Source organism: Sander lucioperca, chromosome 17, assembly GCF_008315115.2.
Source record: "Sander lucioperca isolate FBNREF2018 chromosome 17, SLUC_FBN_1.2, whole genome shotgun sequence".
Taxonomy (NCBI): Eukaryota; Metazoa; Chordata; class Actinopteri; order Perciformes; family Percidae; genus Sander; species Sander lucioperca.
In genome coordinates this window covers 10,101,320-10,119,923 of record NC_050189.1, presented here as the reverse complement: position 1 = coordinate 10,119,923, position 18,604 = coordinate 10,101,320, and the positions used below count along the sequence as shown (strand labels likewise).

The 18,604-nt window shown below is 42.2% G+C and overlaps 1 protein-coding gene across 5 annotated transcripts in view; it reads left to right on the top strand.

Moving 5' to 3' along the window:
• exoc6b (exocyst complex component 6B) overlaps positions 1–18,604 on the top strand; it is a 133,906-nt gene that overhangs the window by 46,954 nt on the left and 68,348 nt on the right. For 4 of the 5 annotated variants that reach the window (XM_031304104.2, XM_031304103.2, XM_031304102.2 and 1 more), the window contains exons 8-13: positions 2,900–2,968; positions 9,659–9,742; positions 10,142–10,188; positions 14,990–15,110; positions 15,870–15,941; positions 17,972–18,069. In XM_031304104.2, the coding sequence (XP_031159964.1) occupies positions 2,900–2,968; positions 9,659–9,742; positions 10,142–10,188; positions 14,990–15,110; positions 15,870–15,941; positions 17,972–18,069 (491 nt within the window). The remainder of the gene's footprint in view (positions 1–2,899; positions 2,969–9,658; positions 9,743–10,141; positions 10,189–14,989; positions 15,111–15,869; positions 15,942–17,971; positions 18,070–18,604) is intronic. The other variant, XM_031304105.2, reaches the window with a different exon arrangement.

Here is an 18,604-nt window from a genome sequence, read left to right as displayed (position 1 = left end):
CCCTGATACAGGCTCTATCTTAACTCCTTGAACATGTCTTTACATAATTAAAACATGTCAATCAACATGCTGCAGCTACAGCTTCAGTCTCTAGAGAAATGGAGTTTGTCAATTGCCAATTTAAGTACAGTATCAAAAACAGAATGATTTCTTAGCACACTCTTTAAATGCTCGACTTTTATAGAATTAACTTTCAACTGGCCATTCAAGTAGGTTACCAAAAATAGAAGTTTAACGCACTGCGCTGAACATGGCCCTGAACATGGCTCTAAATAGGCTTATTGAAACGTCTTTTGGACCTCTTGCCTTGTACGGCTTCATCATATTGCACTTTGTGGTGACGTTTGAGGTGCTGGCAAAGATTGGTGTTACCTTGCGGTGCTGCAACGAGGGCAAAGCATGCCTTGCAAATCACATCAGACTGACCCTCGTCGTCTTGCTTGAATCCAAAATACTTCCACACCACTGAATCCGAGCCTTTTTGCAGAAGGAGTTCGGTGGTTGGCTGATTCTCGTCACTAGAACCTGGATTTTCATCAATATCCATTTGGTTTATTTCCGAACTACCGCGCTCGCTCGACGAGTGAAACATGTGACTAAAAGGCGCTTTGTCATTGGCTGAGAGTGAAGCCCTGAACTTTGTGAGAGCTGTCCTACCAAAATAAAGGAATTCATTTAAAAATTAAATCGTGGACAGGGTGAATCGAGATCGCAATTTTTTTTATAGCGATTTATCATGCAGGCCTAGTTGAGACCGAGTCAAGACCGAGACTTTGAGGGGTAAAGACAGAGACAGAGACAAGACCAAGACCAGACCAGTGCGAGAACAACACTGCATGCCACAATAAAATGTGGAAAATGCTAACCATAGGCACTCCTCAAATTGACCTGAAAGATCAACATTCCCATTAAAAAAAGAAAACCAAAAAAACCACAGAAAACAAATTAAGATTGTTGTTCATTCACCTCTTTTATTGCCATAAGTGTATCATGAGAAATGCCTTAATCAAAAGGCAGTTGTGGTTGTGACCGGTCTTGAAATAAAATCCAGAGTCCTCTTTATAGACCGAGACAAGACCGAGCAAAAAATGCGGTTGATTCCGACCGAGACGTTCAAAAAGTGGTCTCGAGTACTACGCCACTGGTGTCTCTATCATCTATTCGTCTCTACCATTTCACCTCTGCCTGTCTGTCGGCAGGATTACTGAAAGACTACCTGCCCGATTTTTGTGAAACTTGGTGGAAGGGTGTAGCATGATGGGCCGAAGAAGAAGCCGTTCAATATTTGGAGTGGATCCGAAATGCAAATCCTTTTTCCCCTTTGGTTAGCATTGCGAAATATCCACCCAGTAATGACTAGATAAGTTCAGGGTTGCATTGCATGTGTGAAAGGAACTTCTGTTTCTGTCATCAGCCCTTAATCTTCCTCCCTTCCTCTTTTCCGTCTCCATCCCACCTCTCTCCCTCCACCTCTGTCTTTAAGTGGTCTTTGTTTGTACGCCTTGTCTCAGGACTTCGAGTGTGTGTGTTTGTGTGCGGTTACATCAAAGCTGGCATTGTGTGTGATTTTCACAGAAAGCAAACTTTCCAGAGGGCAAGAGGGCACGTTTCTTTGCTGTGTGTGTGTGTGTGTGTGTGTGTGTGTTTAACTATATTCGTGGGGTCCAAAAACCGGGAGTCCAGTATACTCGTGGGGCCAAAATGCTGGACCCCACAAGTTTAAAGGGCTGTTTGAGGGTTTAGACTTGGTTTTAGAGTTAGAATTAGGTTATGGTGAGGGTGAGGGTGAGGGTAAGGGTTAAGGTTAGGCATTTAGTTGTGATGGTTAAGGTTAGGGTGAGGGGCTAGAGAATGCATTATGTCAATGACGGGTCCCCACAAAGATAATGAAACACACTGTGTGTGTGTGCGTGTGTTAAAATGGGTAAATTGCGACTGTGTTCTCCAGAAGACAGAGGATGTGGGTAGGGAGGAAGAAGTGGGATGGTTAGACGGAGGGATAGATGGAAAGAAAAAGAGGTATGAGCAGCTGGTGACACTGACAAAAGAATGAAGTGCTGCAGAATGCTTTACTCTCCTAAAGGCTGTTTTATGCTTCTGCATCAGTTCCACGCCATAGCTACGCCGTCGCTCCTAAAGCGCTCCTACGGCGTCGTGACCCTTTCAGAGTTCTGCGTCAGGGTTGCATTGCATCGCGGTGCATTTCACTGCCATAACGCTAGGGGGTGATATGTCTGAGGTTATCTGTGAGGTGTCTGCCGGCCAGTTTATGTTATGTTAGCAAGCAAACTTTAGCACAACTGCCCACAAAGTACTGCTTGCTGGCAAAGTGCTAATTTCAAAACGTTACTGACATATAGACCCTTTCCAAACGGATAACCCCGTCATTGTAACCAAAATATGTCTGAGTTTATTTGCAAAGCTTGTGTCAGTGAACTAGCATGTTGCTACTCCCCACAGTAGGCTGCTGGAAACACAGACTGTCAACACACAGGACGAGTTGACCAATCACAGTCCTTGCGGTCTGCGTCGCCTCAGCGCAAAGTTACACATTTTTGGAGGTGCACGTCGAGCTACGGCGGAGGGCTCGGAGAGGTGTCCGCGGCAACGCAGAGGGGTCTGCGGGGGTATGCCGTCGATTCGACGCCGAAGCATAAATCAGCCTTAAGGAAAAGATTCAAAAGTATAATGAGCAATTACAATTAGTATTACAAAAGTCGTAAAATCTACAAATTGAACACAAGTAAGCACTGAATAAAAAAAACAAAGAAGCATAAGGTTGGCTGCATAAAACAACAAAGGCATTCAATAAATTACAAGAATATGGATAAAAAAAAAAAAAAAAAAAAAAAACCTATCTTGTGGTGTACATCCAGTCTGATTGGGTTTCTCTCTGCAGGTCCCAGGAGCTCAGGACTTGGTGGATTTCTCTCCAGTTTACCGCTGTCTGCATATCTACACTGTGCTGGTGAGTTCATCCTCTTCTTTGATTCGTATTCTTTCTTTTATCCATAACTTTCATCTCCATACATCTATCACACGCTCTTTTTTTTTTTTTTTTTTAAATCCTCGACTTGATCCACAAGCACTCTGTTTCACCCGATTCATTCCTGTTGTAAACTACTTCTAATATGTTCGCCCCCGCCGTGCACACAGTTGCTAACTTAAGTAACAATGTTGAGTTCTGCAAATTAGGCATCGACTTTACTTAGACGTTAGCCCAGATTAAAAACGTTCAATTCTGTTTTGAGTTGATAATGACTTTAATTTAGTTTCCTTTTGTTTCTCAGTTTAAGTAGACAACACAAATTGTGCTAGATTTCAATCGAGAGAATGCACAAGGGCCAGTAGAGAGTGGTGTATCATGGAAGATATATTTTTTTTTTTATTGGGATTTAAATATATATGTTGTGATACTGTCTAATTTATTCGCTAGATAAAGTAACCGGTCTAGTTTTTGGCAAGTGAGTTTCATACCTGACAAACTTATATACACGCGAGGCAATTTCATCTGACTTTGTCAAAGGTAAAAAGCTCAATTTAATGTTTTTTTATTTTTTTAAATGAGCCTTTTTCCATTTCCTGAAAAGCAACAGTTATATAGAGATATCAAAGGGGGGGTAACGGCAAAATCAGTGTCGCCAACTCATGGTATACAGCGTGTCATCACCCGGCCCAGTCCTAAGGGTTTAATGTACAGAGAAGTATACGATGCTGTAAGATGAGGCCTCCGGCTCGGGCCTGGCTTCACTCCAACCAGGCGTGTGTGTGTGTGTGTGTGTGTGTGTGTGTGTGTGTGTGTGTGTGTGTGTGCGTGTGCGTGTGCGTGTGTTCTCAGTTTCTCAGAGTGAAAGCGACATGGGGTGGATATGTTGACTGGGCCATGACTGGGTTAGTTGCACATTTGGGGTGTGTGTACTGTGACCGGGTCCAACATAGCCAGAGGGTCGGCTGTTTGTGTGTGTCTGGGGGCTCTATGGCAGGGGGGGCAGGAAGTGCATGAACTTTGACAGGATGGAGAAAATGGAACGGGCAGAAAAGAGTGATTTGAGGGAGGGAGCAAAAAGGGAGAGTGAGGTTAGAGAAAGGGTAAAGGGGGCGAGAGAAGAAGTATAGAGAGATTGGGCAAGCGAGGTTTAATGATAGAGGAGAAGGAGATGAGAGATGGGAAGAGAGGTCAGAAAAGTTCAACGGGGGTGAGAACAGGGACGATTTCATGGGAGGGAAGCGGGGGTTTAAAAAAAAAAAAAAGAAGAAGTAGTAGAGTAGAAAGGAAAGAAAATGACAACACTGCATTTCAGGCACTCTTGGTTCAGCTGTTTAATGTTAGCATCCCGTGAGAGTAGAGTACTAGAACCATTTTAGCTTGTAATATAAATGTTTATTTTGGATCTGAAAATAGACACATAGCAAAATAGCTCAAAATCTCAAAATTGACCAGAGCATGACCAAACATTGTTTTTGCCTGTAATGTTTGGCCTTAAAAAGCTGCCAACGAAGGAGACGACTGAGTCTCAGCATTTGTTAATCAGGGTACCCGCGGGGTCTTAAAAGTATTAAAGTCTTAGATGTAATATTCTAAAAAATAAGGCCTACAGGTATTGAATTTCATTTAGAAAGGTCTTAAATGTTGTTCCTTCGTAGGATAAAATAAATGCCGTCATAAATACACTGAACAAAATGATAAACTAAGTATCTGGTGTGACCACCACATTTTGGATTTTGGATTTTCTCGGCAAAGGAGAAGTGCTCACTAACACAGATTTAGACAGATTTGTGAACAATATTTGAGAGAAATAGTTCTTTTGTGTACATAGAAAAAGTCTTAGATCTTTGAGTTCAGCTCATGGAAAATGGGGGCAGAAACAAAAGTGTTGCGTTTATAATTTTGTTCACTGTATTTTGTGTGGGTAATGTTTAAATTGACTTTATTTTGTATTTTTAGTTTCATAGCATGCGACAAATATTGTATTCATTGTATATTATTAGAGTACAAACACACTGTTAGAAACACAAAGATGTTATATGAAATTCAGATAACATTACTTGGTAAATAATTCTTTTCTCGGGCTCCCATCCATCCATCCATCCATCCATCCATCCTGACCTTCCATTATATGACTGTGAAGTTGGCATTACATTTAATACTAGGTGGTATCAAAACTGCCTTATAAGTCTTAAATGTAACTTTTAGAATCCTGTGCCATCGAGGCTTTTCTGCATAATTGGAATTGAACTGATGAGCAAGAAGAGAGGAGGGAGGGCGAAAGGTCGGTGGGGGTGTAACGCCGACGTTTACAGGAAGGAGAGAGGAGAGAGCGAATCGGCTACGGAACGATAAGGAGTAAGGAGAAGGGGCGGGGGTTCACGGGTCGGTTAAAGGGGCAAAAACAGGAAGACAAGGGTGAAAACACAACACGGAGGGAGAGAGATTAGAGAGAGGGTGACTTCAGGGGTGAGGGAGAGGCGAGGGAAGAAAACATGGATAAGGACAGAAGGATGAGAGATGGAGGAGAAGGGAAAGAAGTGTGTTCAGTCTCGGGGAAGGAGGTGTTGAACGGTCAGGACTCTTCACCTCGGGGGTCAGCCTCTCTCTCTCTCTCTCTCTCTCTCTCTCTCCCTCCCTCCCTCCCCCTCTCTCTCTCTCTCTCACACACACACACACACACACACACACACACACACACACACACACACACGTCTGAAACTGTTTTATTCATTAAAGTGGTGTCGCAGCAGTTTGAGTGACAGGCCATTGGGCAGAAATGTGGATTTACCATTAGAAAATAAAACCAGAATGTCCAGCACAGTTTGCTGCACTGGGCAGGGGGGTCGACACACACACACACACACACACACACACACACACATGCAGTTTGATTGTTAAATGAGAAGGACTTGTATTCACAAAGGCACGTGCATGTACCAGTTTCATTTATTTTTCTAGTAAACCTGGATGTGGAATCCCATTTGCAATCAGGACCACCACTTTCTCCACATTTTTTTTTTTTCTTCCCTTCTCCTCCATCCATTCTCCTCTTTCTTCTCCCACTCTCTGCCTCCGTCTTTCCTTCTCTTTACCGTGTTTAAAGTCCACGATTTTCCAGCCGTAGCCGAGCAGCGTTGGGGCCCGAACAATACTCCTTTGTTACGCTCACACGTACGTGCTTGCACGTTGAGAAATATGGACAGAGTTGTGGTCAATGTAAACACCAGACTGAAGTCCAACACACTGAGCAGAAGAGAGGGAAGCAGCGGACTGGTCAGACTGGGAGCTGCACCAGAACAGGAAAGTTGGGCTGCTTGGACTCCCAGACATTAAAGGGGTAGTTCGGACCGACACGGAAGCTAAGCAACGCACTGCTGTGGACGGGGGGGGGCAGCAGTGCGTTGGACACCTAAAAACATCTATATCAGTTTAAGTGTACGCTGTATTTAGGATATTTTCACAGCTTTACCTTGCTGTCAGACAGCCCTTTAGGATGGGGAACTGAAGCCGTTATCTCTGCTCTCTTCAAAGCCACCAGACTCCTTTCACAAAAACAGCGATTTTTACCTCGCAGAACACGGGAGTTGCTGGTCTACCTCTGCCTCCATCGGTTAGTTAGTTAGTTTGTGTTATTGTGTGATTTGGTGAATCTGAACTCACCCTTTAAAACACCAAAGCCACACAATAAGACTAATTCTTTTTTCTTTCATATCAACTTTTCAATTTGATGAGCTCCTTTATAAGCTACTTTGTTTGTTTATTCATGTCCATCTCTTTCTGCATTTTCTTTTTTTCCGTTAATTCTATTTTCTTTTTCTTTCTTTTACCTCGTTTCTGCCTCCTCCTCTGCCCGATCTGTGTATTTCCCTCGCTTTCTTTGCCTCCAGTGTTTTTGTGGACGCACGCACGCACGCCCACACACACACAAAAAAAAACCCTCTCTCGGGAAGAACGAGCACTGTGAAATGAAGAGTTCACGGCCATTTGATGCTGCTCGTTTGTTGAGTACACATTGTTCAGCTGAGGGTCAATCTGGGAATTAAAGAATGCCCTTTTGTCACCTCACAGCATCCAACTAAACGTGGTTCCAAAACACTATCTAGATTAGGACCAGTGAGATTAATATTTCCAGCATCCACTTTATTGTTTTGTCTGTAACTTTGTGATGTGTTTTCAATGGACATTGTTTAACACACAGGATTAAAGCGCGTAGTCGTACTTCAATGCAAAACTCCCTCCTGAATCTTTTAGTTATTATTATCCTCATAAGTTCTTTGAGCCATTATTTGAAGTTGAATGTGTCCATGTCAAAGGCAGAGCTTACAGACAGAAGCGACAGTAGCAACAATTCAAAAAAAGTTGAATTTACCAAGCGGGAAGTGTCAAACCAGATGATGAAATAGTGTCCTATAGTTGTGGAGCTTGACCTCTTCAACTAAGGATTCAAATCAGGATATCTCGGCCTCTGCCCCTCTACCATTCTTCTTGAAGTCTTTAGTTTCTTGTGAGTCCCTCAACTTTTTGGAAGTGCAATACTAAATGGAAACACTGAATAGGCAGTTACACGTTTTAAAATCAGTCAAACAAACTATCTCTGATGTCGTCCGGCTCGTCGTAACGTAAAGGACAAATCCGGCGCAAAATGAGCCTAGGGGTTAATAAAATATGTGTAGCGACTGTTCTCTGGGATATGTTTTCATGCTAATCGAATGTGACCAATTTTAGCACAAACCGCTAATTAGCTTATAATGCTAGTCGTCGGGGCACAGGTAAAGTAAAAAGAAATTGCTATTTCTATACCACTAACAAGGCTCAAAATAGCACCACACTTCAACGGTAGCATAATGAGGGTCCCTACATGTAAACCGATGCATTGAGCACTTTGTAAAAAGATAGTTTAGAAAGACGGTAGCTATGAGCTATGTTACTGGTTACTGGTTGCACGGCGTTCGTCTGGTCATGACTGTTTTCCCAAGATGCCGCCTGTCTGTATGAACGGTACTGTCTGATCCTATTTTTAGACATTTTAATGTGTAAAAGTTACACATTATATCTTTTAAAGGTCTATTGACCAAAACACTGTAACAAAAATAAATTGTGAACAAGTGTGTTGTGTTTCTGTTTTTTTTTTCTCTTTTATTTACGTTGGCTTTATGGCACTAAGGCACAGTCATGTGAAATGTCAAAGTTAGTAAAACACAAAGATGTGTTTGTTGAATTCACAGAATGTATCTACTTTTGATTTCTTTTATCTTAATTACCTCTAATCCTAGTGATAGCAGGTATTGGTCACCACACATGCACATTAAGTGTGTGTGTGTGTGTGTGTCTCTCTCTCTCTCTCTCTCTCTGTATGTATGTGTGTGTGTCTCTGTCTCTCTGTGTGTTTCTCTTTCTCTGTATGTGTGTGTGTGTGTCTCTCTCTCTCTCTGTATGTCTGAGTGTGTGTGTTTGTCTCTGTGTGTCTCTCTATGTGTGTGTCTCTGTGTGTGTGTGTGTGTCTGTGTGGTCAGTAGGAAAGGGGGCATGTTATCTGGCCAGACCTGGGCTCTTATCTCTGAGCTCACCGAGGACTGTGCGCCCTGGTCTGGGTCCTAGATAGTCCCGAAGTTTCTCACACACAGCAGAGAGGGAGATAAGAGGGAGAGCTTCTGTGTAATGGAAGGAAAAGATACGAGGTGGTCCAGTTTGGAAAGCTGATTCTCTCTTTCTCTGTGTGTGTGTGTGTGTGTGTGTGTGTGTGTGTGGGTTTGAGTTTTGATGTCTGACTAGTGACGCCAACCAAAAGTGAACCCAAGTCATCAAAGACACATTCTATCTCACTCTTACACACACACACACACACACACACACACACACACACACACACACACACACACACACACTCTCTCTCACACACCTCAACTTTTCCCATCATTCAGTGGTTCTAACTTTTGGTTTTTACACCTCATTGAATTCATCCTCCCCTAAAATCAATTACACCCTCAAACAACCTTAAACATTTGGCTGCGTACCTTGCTGTTGCTGGCGATAAAGTGCAGCTTCACATGTTAAGTTTCCAGTTTAGTTTAAAGAGCATAAAGTTGTTATTCTGACATCTAAAAAGCTATTACAAGGACATATAGGACATAATATTGAACAGCAACAATATTCTAATACACACATTTAAACCAATTTGGCTTTGACGTGTCCATTTTTTCTATTAAAGGGTTTTAGCTGGTCCTTAAAGTCTTTTAAAAAAATATTTAATTTGCAAATTAATTTACAAATATGTTTTCTTTTACTCTTGTATTCACTTAGAAACAAGGGATTTAGGGTTAAGTTAACTTGACTATAAAATATTGTTAAAAGTACATTTAGCTTTTTCAAACACTCCATGCCTCCTTACCTTTATAATCCATCCATCCACCCATCCATCCATCCATCCATCCGCCCACCCACCCATCCGCCCATCCATCCATCCATCCATCCATCCAATCCATCCATCCATCCATAGATCATCCATCCATCCCATCCATTCCATCCATCCATCCATCCATAGATCATCCATCCCATCCATCCCATCCCATCCATTCCATTCCATCCATCCATCCATCCCATCCATCCATTCATCCATCCATCCATCCATCCATCCATCCATCCCAGTCTTACCTGTAATCTGTGTTTTAGGGTTTGCGTGATGTGTTTGAGAACTACTACAGAAAGCAGAGGAGGAAACAGGCTCGCCTTGTGCTGCAGCCCCACTCTAACATGGTATGACCCTGCACTGTCACTCTGTGTGTGTTTGTGTATGCACTTGCTTTTATATCCACACACTCCTAACTACACGTACCCTCCCCCTGCGCGCACACACTCCCACTTCCCACTCACACACACTCCTTAATCTATAATTTATATATATATATATATATATATATATATATATATATATATATATATATATATATAAGATTTTATGCTATTAATACATCAAAAACATATATAACTTTAAATTATAGGACTATCTGAAAATGATCTTGTTTTCCGATGTGATTTTTTTTTTTTTATCTGTCTATACTATACCTTTGCTGTTGGACAATTCATATCTGTCTTTGTTTCTCTCCATCTCTGTCTTTCTTCCCTCTGTTTATTTTCTTTCTTTTACATTCCTAGCATGAAACTCTGGAGGGATACAGGCAGTACTTCAATCAGATTGTCGGGTAAGTCCCTCTTTCAGTCCATCTTTACTTAACCTCTTCATCAATACCTTCTGACCTATATCAGTGTAAATAGTACCGGGACTTACAATCTTCGTTCCCAGGATCTTTTCCTTCCGTCTGTTCCAAAGGTTAGAACTGAGCTGGGGGGAAAAGGTGTTTAAGTTTGCTGCTCCCTCTACATTGAATAAGTTACAGCGAATATAGCGAATGACTATATATACCTATATATGTAAGAGTATGTTTTAAACCTTGTAAACTGTGAGGTGCTCCTCCCCAGGGGGGCACAGGAGATTTGAAGGGGGCACATGGAGAGAAAGCCGTGAGCGGTGAGCTTCAATCGTCAGCAATAATCATACTCCGTTTTGGAGTGCTAAACCAGTCACATCTGAGCACACAGACTCGATACTCATATTTTAAGATCCAGTGTGACTTACTTATCATCTCCGATGTCCATTGCGAATAACTTTCCATAAATCCACTTAGAAATCTAAGAGAAAAAAAAAACACACCGTACAACTCCAGAACTTGCCTGAGAATCATCGCGTTTTCAGGTTTTCTGCAGTATGAAAGTAACCCAGTGACAATTGTTTTGTAGACTCCAGGATTCACTGCAGAGTCGAACCTGCGGCCCGCTGCATCGAGGAGTAAACCTCTATATATGGGCGCCCGCCTACCTACTGAGCTATCCGGACGCCCCAATATCTGCAGTTTTAGAAGAATTTAACACAACATAGTGCATACATACATACACACACACTGTACGTAAAGTTCACAGACACAGATTGTTGCATCAGTGACAGTTGCTTGTACACCCATGGGTACACTGCAAATAGTAACTGCTAATAGCTCTTTCGGCATACTTTAAAGGCTGCCAGTTTCAAAAATGTTAAAAAGCAGGGCTCAAGTTTTAGCCCATAGCTAACCTACTCCGCGGCAACGCCCAATCCACAGATCACTCCATGCTTACATCCACATGTCATCCCTTTACCCACCTTTACATCTATCCATCCACCTCTACATCTATCCATCCACCCATTGTAAACCTCAATCTGTGTAACTTGGCAGAAAACGGAGTGAGAGACGGTGAGAAAGAGAAACGTTGAGTGAAAGCAAACAGTCAGCGTTTAGCGACACCTCGTTTCATTTCATTTGAGTGACTTCTGACCGTTTGACATCTCCGTCTCTCCTTCCCTGTGGCCGTTTTGTTTTCCATCCTTTTTCATCCCTCTCTGGTCACACTTACCCTCCCTTTCTTATACTTTTCCTCTCATCCATCACTCCATCCAACTCTCTCCGTTGCATTCGCGCACACACCCATGTCGGTGACGATTGATAGAGTGTGTGTGATGGTGGTTGGCTCATTGCTGTTATTCCTTCTGTCTGTCTGACTGCAGCAGACACTTCTATAAACACACACACACACACACACACACACACACACACACACACACACAAAGGCGCCCACACCCTCAGGCCTGTTATTACCATTTCAAGTCTTGGAAAGTGCCGTCCCATGGTTCTCTATCACTTAGCCATCCCTTCATCCATTCTTCCACTCATTTCTCATCCATCTGTCCTTCCAATCATCATCCTTTTATTCTCAGTAACAACTGGACAGCCTGTTGATAAAGTTGCCTCATCAGTCACTTATTCAGTCAACCTGTATTTACACTCTGTGTAATATACAGAACGGGAACACCAAATATATTACATCTTGCAAGTACAAGTACAAAGAACATAGGAAAACTAGCATTAAAACATACACAGTTGCCATTAAAAGATTAGATAAAGATGATAAGAAGCATACACATTGTTTTAAATCAATAAACAATTAAGGGAAGTTAGGGTTCCGTGCAACCTGGACCTAATTTTAAAATTTCTTTTTTAACCTTCATTCGTATCAGTATTAACGACAGAGTTATTACAGGAAAGGGGGTACTGTTCTCGCAGAGCAAATGGGAATAAAGTAAAAGGTGGAAAAAGTTAAAGATCAATACAAAAACCGCCTCCAACCATAAGCCTTTTATTCTCCACACAGCCTGTAGTTTAAGTTGCATCATTCATATACTTAGTCATTCAACCTTTAGTTACATTCTGTGTACACAGAACAGGCGCACCACATACAGTATATTACATGTTGCAATTACAAGCACAAAGAAAATAAGAAAACTAGCATTACAACATACAACGTTGCCTTTAGTAGAAAAGATAAAGAGGATTAAAAAGTTTTAACTCAATAGACAATTAGGGGAAGTTGGGGTTCCTGGGGTGTTCAAAGTCCCCATATGGACCAAAGTATGGTGCTGGACTGGTAGCTGGAGAGGTGCCAGTTCACCTCCTGGGCACTGCCAAGGTGCTCTTGAGCAAGGCACCAAATCCCCAACTGCTCGGGGCCTGTCCATCGACAGCTGCAGCCCCCTCACTCTGACATCTCTCCATTAGTGCATGTATAGGTACTGAGCATGTGTGTGTGTATTTCAGGCCTTTGTGTAATGTGTATTCTAACAACAGAGTGAAAACATTGTAATTTCCCTTGCGGGACTAATAAAGTATAAATTATTGTTATTATTGTTATTATTATTTTTATTTTATTTGTTTCTGTTCTCACAGGGAAAGTGGAAATAAAGTCATAGGTGGAAAAAGTCAAAGAAATAGAAAATCTTACATATTTCAACTCTTCCGTAATGACAAAGAGAAGACTACCCATGCACAGTCGGGCCACAGAGTCGACCACATTGTGGCTCACTGTGTTCTGGCGAGGCTCAGTTTGAGTGAGACATGTTGTCAGTGGACATGAACAAAAATCACAGTGCAGGCGATTTGATCCATTTCAGGCAGAAAGCAGTACATATTTATGATTGACGAGTGCAGTCCATTGCTGAGACATCAACAGCTTTTTTACACTTGATGAATGCGCCACTTGCTCGCCTCTCATTAGTACTTGTCATGATTTTTAAACATTGTGATGGCTTTTCTGGAAAGAATGCGCCACACAGTTGCAGATTTATACTTTTATATTGCTAACGTCTAGTTTAAATCATTACAGTCTCCACACAGTCTCTACAGATCTGATGCTTTTGCTAAAACCTTTTTTTTTTTTTTTTTTTTATAAATCTCTTCAGTTGAAGCTTGAGTGACAAATATGTCACATGATTCATGTATGTCATGATTTATTAACTAAATCTTATTCCATTGCTCTTTGTTGAATTTTTTGTTTATCATTGCATCAACTTTTCCACTCCAGCCGAACATAAAAACTTTTTTGCGATAGTTGGACGTTTGTTACCCCCAGAATATTTGCTGTTTCTATTCCCCTAATTAATTTTTTTTTTCATGTGCAAATTGAAAATGTGCATAAAACAGACACACACATTATCTCCTAGGCGGTGACGGCAAGAATCCAGGATTCACTGCACCTGGCCAAGAAATAATGCAGCACATAATCCCCCGTTAAAAAATGCGACTTAAGATAAGATAGATTTCATTCTCCCGAAGGAAATTTGTCTTGGACAAACAAACAATATCTGCAGTTTTACAGAATTTTAACACAACATAGTGCATACATGCGTACACACATACATAAAGTACACAGACACAGACTGCTGCATCACACTGCATGGACATGCGCATTTTTTGCAGGCAGAGACTGCCACTAGCCAACAAAATTGCACACTGCCCGTTGTACAACACATCATAATAGTCGTCATAATATGTGCAGAAAGGGTAAGCCGCCTTATCTACATAAAATCCTGGTAAAAGTGTACATTTAAATTTATTTTTATTTATAGTTTCAAATCATAAGAGTTATCTCTAGACACTTTAGAGATAGAGTAGGTCTAGACCACACTCTATAATTTACATATACATAGTTTACAATAAACCCAACAATTGCAAAAATTCCCAGTGATTGATGAACAGTGGCAATTATAGTAACAATAAAGATAATGGAACTATGACTAGAAATAATAGTTGTAGCAGTTCAGGGCATAGCAGGGCGTAGCAGGGCGCGGAGCAGGACCACGACGGCAGCTGCAACCATGATTTGATTTGAATGTATGAATGCATACTGATGGTAAGAGAGATGAGAGAGGAGCTCAGTGTGTCACAGGAAGTCCCCCGGCAGTCTAAAACTATAGCAGCACAATGAAGAGCTGGTCCTAGGCAAACCTGAGCGAGCTCTATAAGGGTTGGTAGATGAATCTGACGACTACGAAGAGAAGAGAAGGGGTGCCGTGTCTTTGGCTATACACCCTCCTCCGCCGGTCTAGGCAAACGCTGAACGCACGTGTTTGTTTATGTAGTTTTTTCCCTTTGGGTTTTGTACGGATCCTTTAAAGGTGCAGTAGGTAAGACTTATAAAACTAACTTTCTGTCATATTTGCTGAAACTGACCCTATGTTTGAGTAGAACTACATGAAGCAGGTCATTTAAAAAAAAAAAGTCTGGCTCCTCTGGCACCACCTACAGCCTGTAGTGCGATTTGCAAAAATCCACAGCTCCCTGTTCAGATGCACCAATCAGGGCCAGGGGGGGTGTCTAACTGCGTGTCAATCACTGCTCATGCACACGCATTCATTCTCCCTTGTGGGGGGAGGGGCGTAGGAGAACGTTTTGGGCTTTAGCGGAAAGGGGGGGAGGGACTGAGAAGTTGTTGATGTTCAAATGTTTTGGCTAAGTCCTGGATCTTCCCAATCCTACCTATGGCACCTTTAAAGCTAACTATTTTGGTATATCATGAATTGTGCTGTCTTTGTTGTCTTTCTTCTCACCCTCTTGTCATTCCCTCCTTCCCTCCGTCCAGCTTCTTTGTCGTGGAAGATCATGTCCTTCACACCACACAGGGTTTGGTCAACAGAGCGTACGTGGAGGAGCTTTGGGAGTTGGCGCTGTCCAAACTCATCGCCGCCCTGAGGACGCACTCCGTAAGGACACGCTGCCCACATACAAATACCCACTCAAAAGCACAAACTCAGTGTTTTCCCTAGCTTTTTGAAAGACATGGGTGCGTTTATTTGGCGGGGGATTTAGACATCCTTCCTCAAGAAAATGTGACATTTTTTAAAAACAAACATTTCTCCATACATTTTGTGGGATTTTGTATATCTTTGTGGGGTTTTGCGTCTCTGTAGTTGTCTATTTTTGGTCATTTTTGTTTTCTTTGGAATTGTTTTGGGTCTCTGTGGTCATTTGGCATCACTTTGTGGTCAATTTGTGTCCCTTTGTGGTAGTTTTGCGTCTCTTTTTTTACGTCATTTTGGACCATAATTATTACAGTATCTGTGTCTAAAACGTTGGAAAAGCTAGAACACATAATAAATAACACTCAAAAAAAGCTTAAAGACAAAACTTGCGAAAGAAGTCCAATTACAAATTTTGAACATCAAACACTGCATTCTGGGGAATTTTCTGCAACAATGTGTGCCTTTTCTGCATCCAGTTATGGTGCAAATGTCTTTATTTATGTAAAGGAAATTAAAATAGTTTTTTGGGGTGGGTTGCACTGGCCAGTTTTGATCATGGGGGGGATGTAAATTACACCTATGGCTGCATCTGAACTTTATAATGGATGGTGGGGAAAAACCCTGACAATGTGCAATTTATTGTTAGCATTGACAAGATTTTATTACCATAAATACTATAGCAGCTGCAGTGCACGCTGACCCTCTCCTCTGACTCCGCAGTCGTACTGTGACAACCCTGACCTAGTGCTGGATCTGAAGAACCTCATTGTCCTGTTTGCTGATACACTGCAGGTATGTGTGTGTGTGTGTGTGTGTGTGTGTGTGTGTGCGTGCGTCTGTTGGTGATTAATTGTACACTGTGAAGAAGGGAAAGGATTGCCATCCCAGCAGCCCATGTTAACATGTTTTTTCAACGTTTTGTTCTCATATCCAGTCGTCTTGCCTTAAGCTATTTGACTCCAGGGGCCCATGAAACTTGTTCAAAGCATGTTTTGTAGTTTATAAAGGGACGGCTGCCAATCTCTAAAGAAAGACTTTCTTTCTTAATTCGACCTTTTCAGAAGAATAAGTCATCTGATCGTCTGATGTCTGTTTGCTCTCCGTGTATTTATTCTCCACAGTATATGTATGAACTGACCTGGATGGATTGAGTGTGATGGATGGGAGGATGGCGGGATGAAGGGGAGATAGAGAGGATGTGGGTAAAAAACCGGACGGGAGAAAAACATTCAGAGAGGAGTGCGAGAGAACGAAGGAGGGGGGAAGTGATGGATGGATGGTTACGATGCTCAAAAGTCATTGACGTGAAGTGATGAGGTGCCACTGAATGACTGACTTCACCCAGTCTAAAGAACATCACTAAATGTGTATTTGCTTTTTTATTTTAAGACGTTTTTGTTATTTGGTCCACTTCCTATAGTTAATAGTAGCTTCAGAAACAAACAAAAATAATCCATGGATCTCTGCTCAAAGAAAATAACTGCGGATTTAGAAAGAAATATTTTGTCTATTTATCTGCCAGGGTTTTTCCTGACTCTGAATGGGCCTTTTTTTTTTGGGGTGTGGGGGGGGGGACGGACGGACGGACGGACTACGCATGACTACGCACAACAGTATGCAAAATATTCCTCTATGCAGGAAAAACCCCCTGTCTGCTTCTTTGCCCATATAATAAGTCAACCAAAAATGGACTTTCAGTTTGCAGAAGACATAGATTAAGTAGCACATGAGTAATAATAATATGAAGTTTGTTGCTCTGAAAGATGTGCAGTTATTGTCACAACACAAACCACAGTGTATAAAGAGTAAGTTTCCCACTTGGAGGTGTAAAAGGTTTAGCCTTCATCATGTCCTCTTTGCTCATCTTCGGCCGCTTTCTCATATGAACTCCAGACATTATGCGGATTTTCCCTTTCACACAATAGATTAGATTAGATTCAAGTTTATTGTCATTGTGCAGATTACAAGTACAAAGACAACAAAATGCAGTTTGCGTACATCCAGAAGTGCAAAAAAGAGCAGAAAAGTGCAATGCGATATAGACCGGTATAGACAGGTGGTGCATAGACAGGACAAGAAATATAGTGCAGTGTAGACAGTAGTATACAGTTGGTTTACAGAAGGTGGTTTAGAGTAATATAAATGAAATATAAATATGTGTGCAGTGTATTAGCAGTTACCTTATAAGAGCAGAATAAATATGGCTATGTAATATGAACAATGTATGAACAACATGTACAGATATTGGCAATGTAGTAGCAGTGACATTAGGAGATGTTCATGTCAGACGTTTTCTCATCTACTGGAAATACTCGGTTTGGTTTAGGCGGGAGGCAGGACATGACGCGGATCACACCGTGGTTATGTACTGGAGCCGGCGTCTCTTTCCGTTCCTTGAATTTATCTGTCGATTTCGGCATCGGCCTTTTACCGACAGAAGTTCCGGAATCTCATCGTCTCTTCAGTTAGACATTTTTGTTGTCATCTTCGTGTGAATGACCCTTCTTCACCCTCAGATGTTTGTTTTCTTCCGGTTTCGCGCCAGCCGCGTGATAGAAAACGTCATCGACACGCCCACTCGCTCACTGTGAATCCTCCGGACAGCGACCTGCTCTACTCACACGTGGGCTCAGTCGGACATTAGACAACAGACTTTGTAGTCGCGCGCTGGCAGGGTAAAGTTGCGTTCTCACTTACAGCTCCGCCAGGCCATGTTTGGAGAAGTTCAGGGCTGCGGTGCATGTGAGGAAAGGGCTCACGTTTGCATGTCGAGGTGCATCTGGACACTGACAGGTTGCGTTTCGGTTCTCCTTCTCCCACAGGGTTATGGTTTCCCAGTGTCGCAGCTCTTTGACATGCTGCTGGAGATGAGGGAGCAGTACGGAGAAATCCTGCTCAAGAAATGGAACATCACCTTCAGGTACTTTTTTTTACTTTCAGGATTACTGAGCGATCACCCACCTTTTGCTGCAGGACGCGTTACAGAGTGTGTGCTACACTGACCTGACCCTTTCTAGTCAGAAGGTCACATAGTTTGTGGGGCTACTACTACTAACACACACACACACACACACACACACACACACACACAAGCGTTGGTTTGTGAGAAATGTCCTCGTCCTGGTTTTTGAAGTTTTACGACCAGCTGGAGAGAGGAAGTGCTTTAAAGCAAACGTCCGGAACATTCTCTACCCTTCAGAATGGGTAATACCCTCACACCGTGTGTGTGTGTGTGTGTGTGTGTGTGTGTGTGTGTGTGTGTGTGTGTGTGTGTGTGTGTGGGTTTACATGCCATTGTTTCACCATCGCTTTTGTCCAATGACACCAGTGGGACTTGCAGCGAGAACGGACAAACAAACACATATCCCTCCCTCCCTCTCTCTCTCTTTCACACACACACACACACACACACACATGCGCGCGCACACACACACACACACACACACACACACACA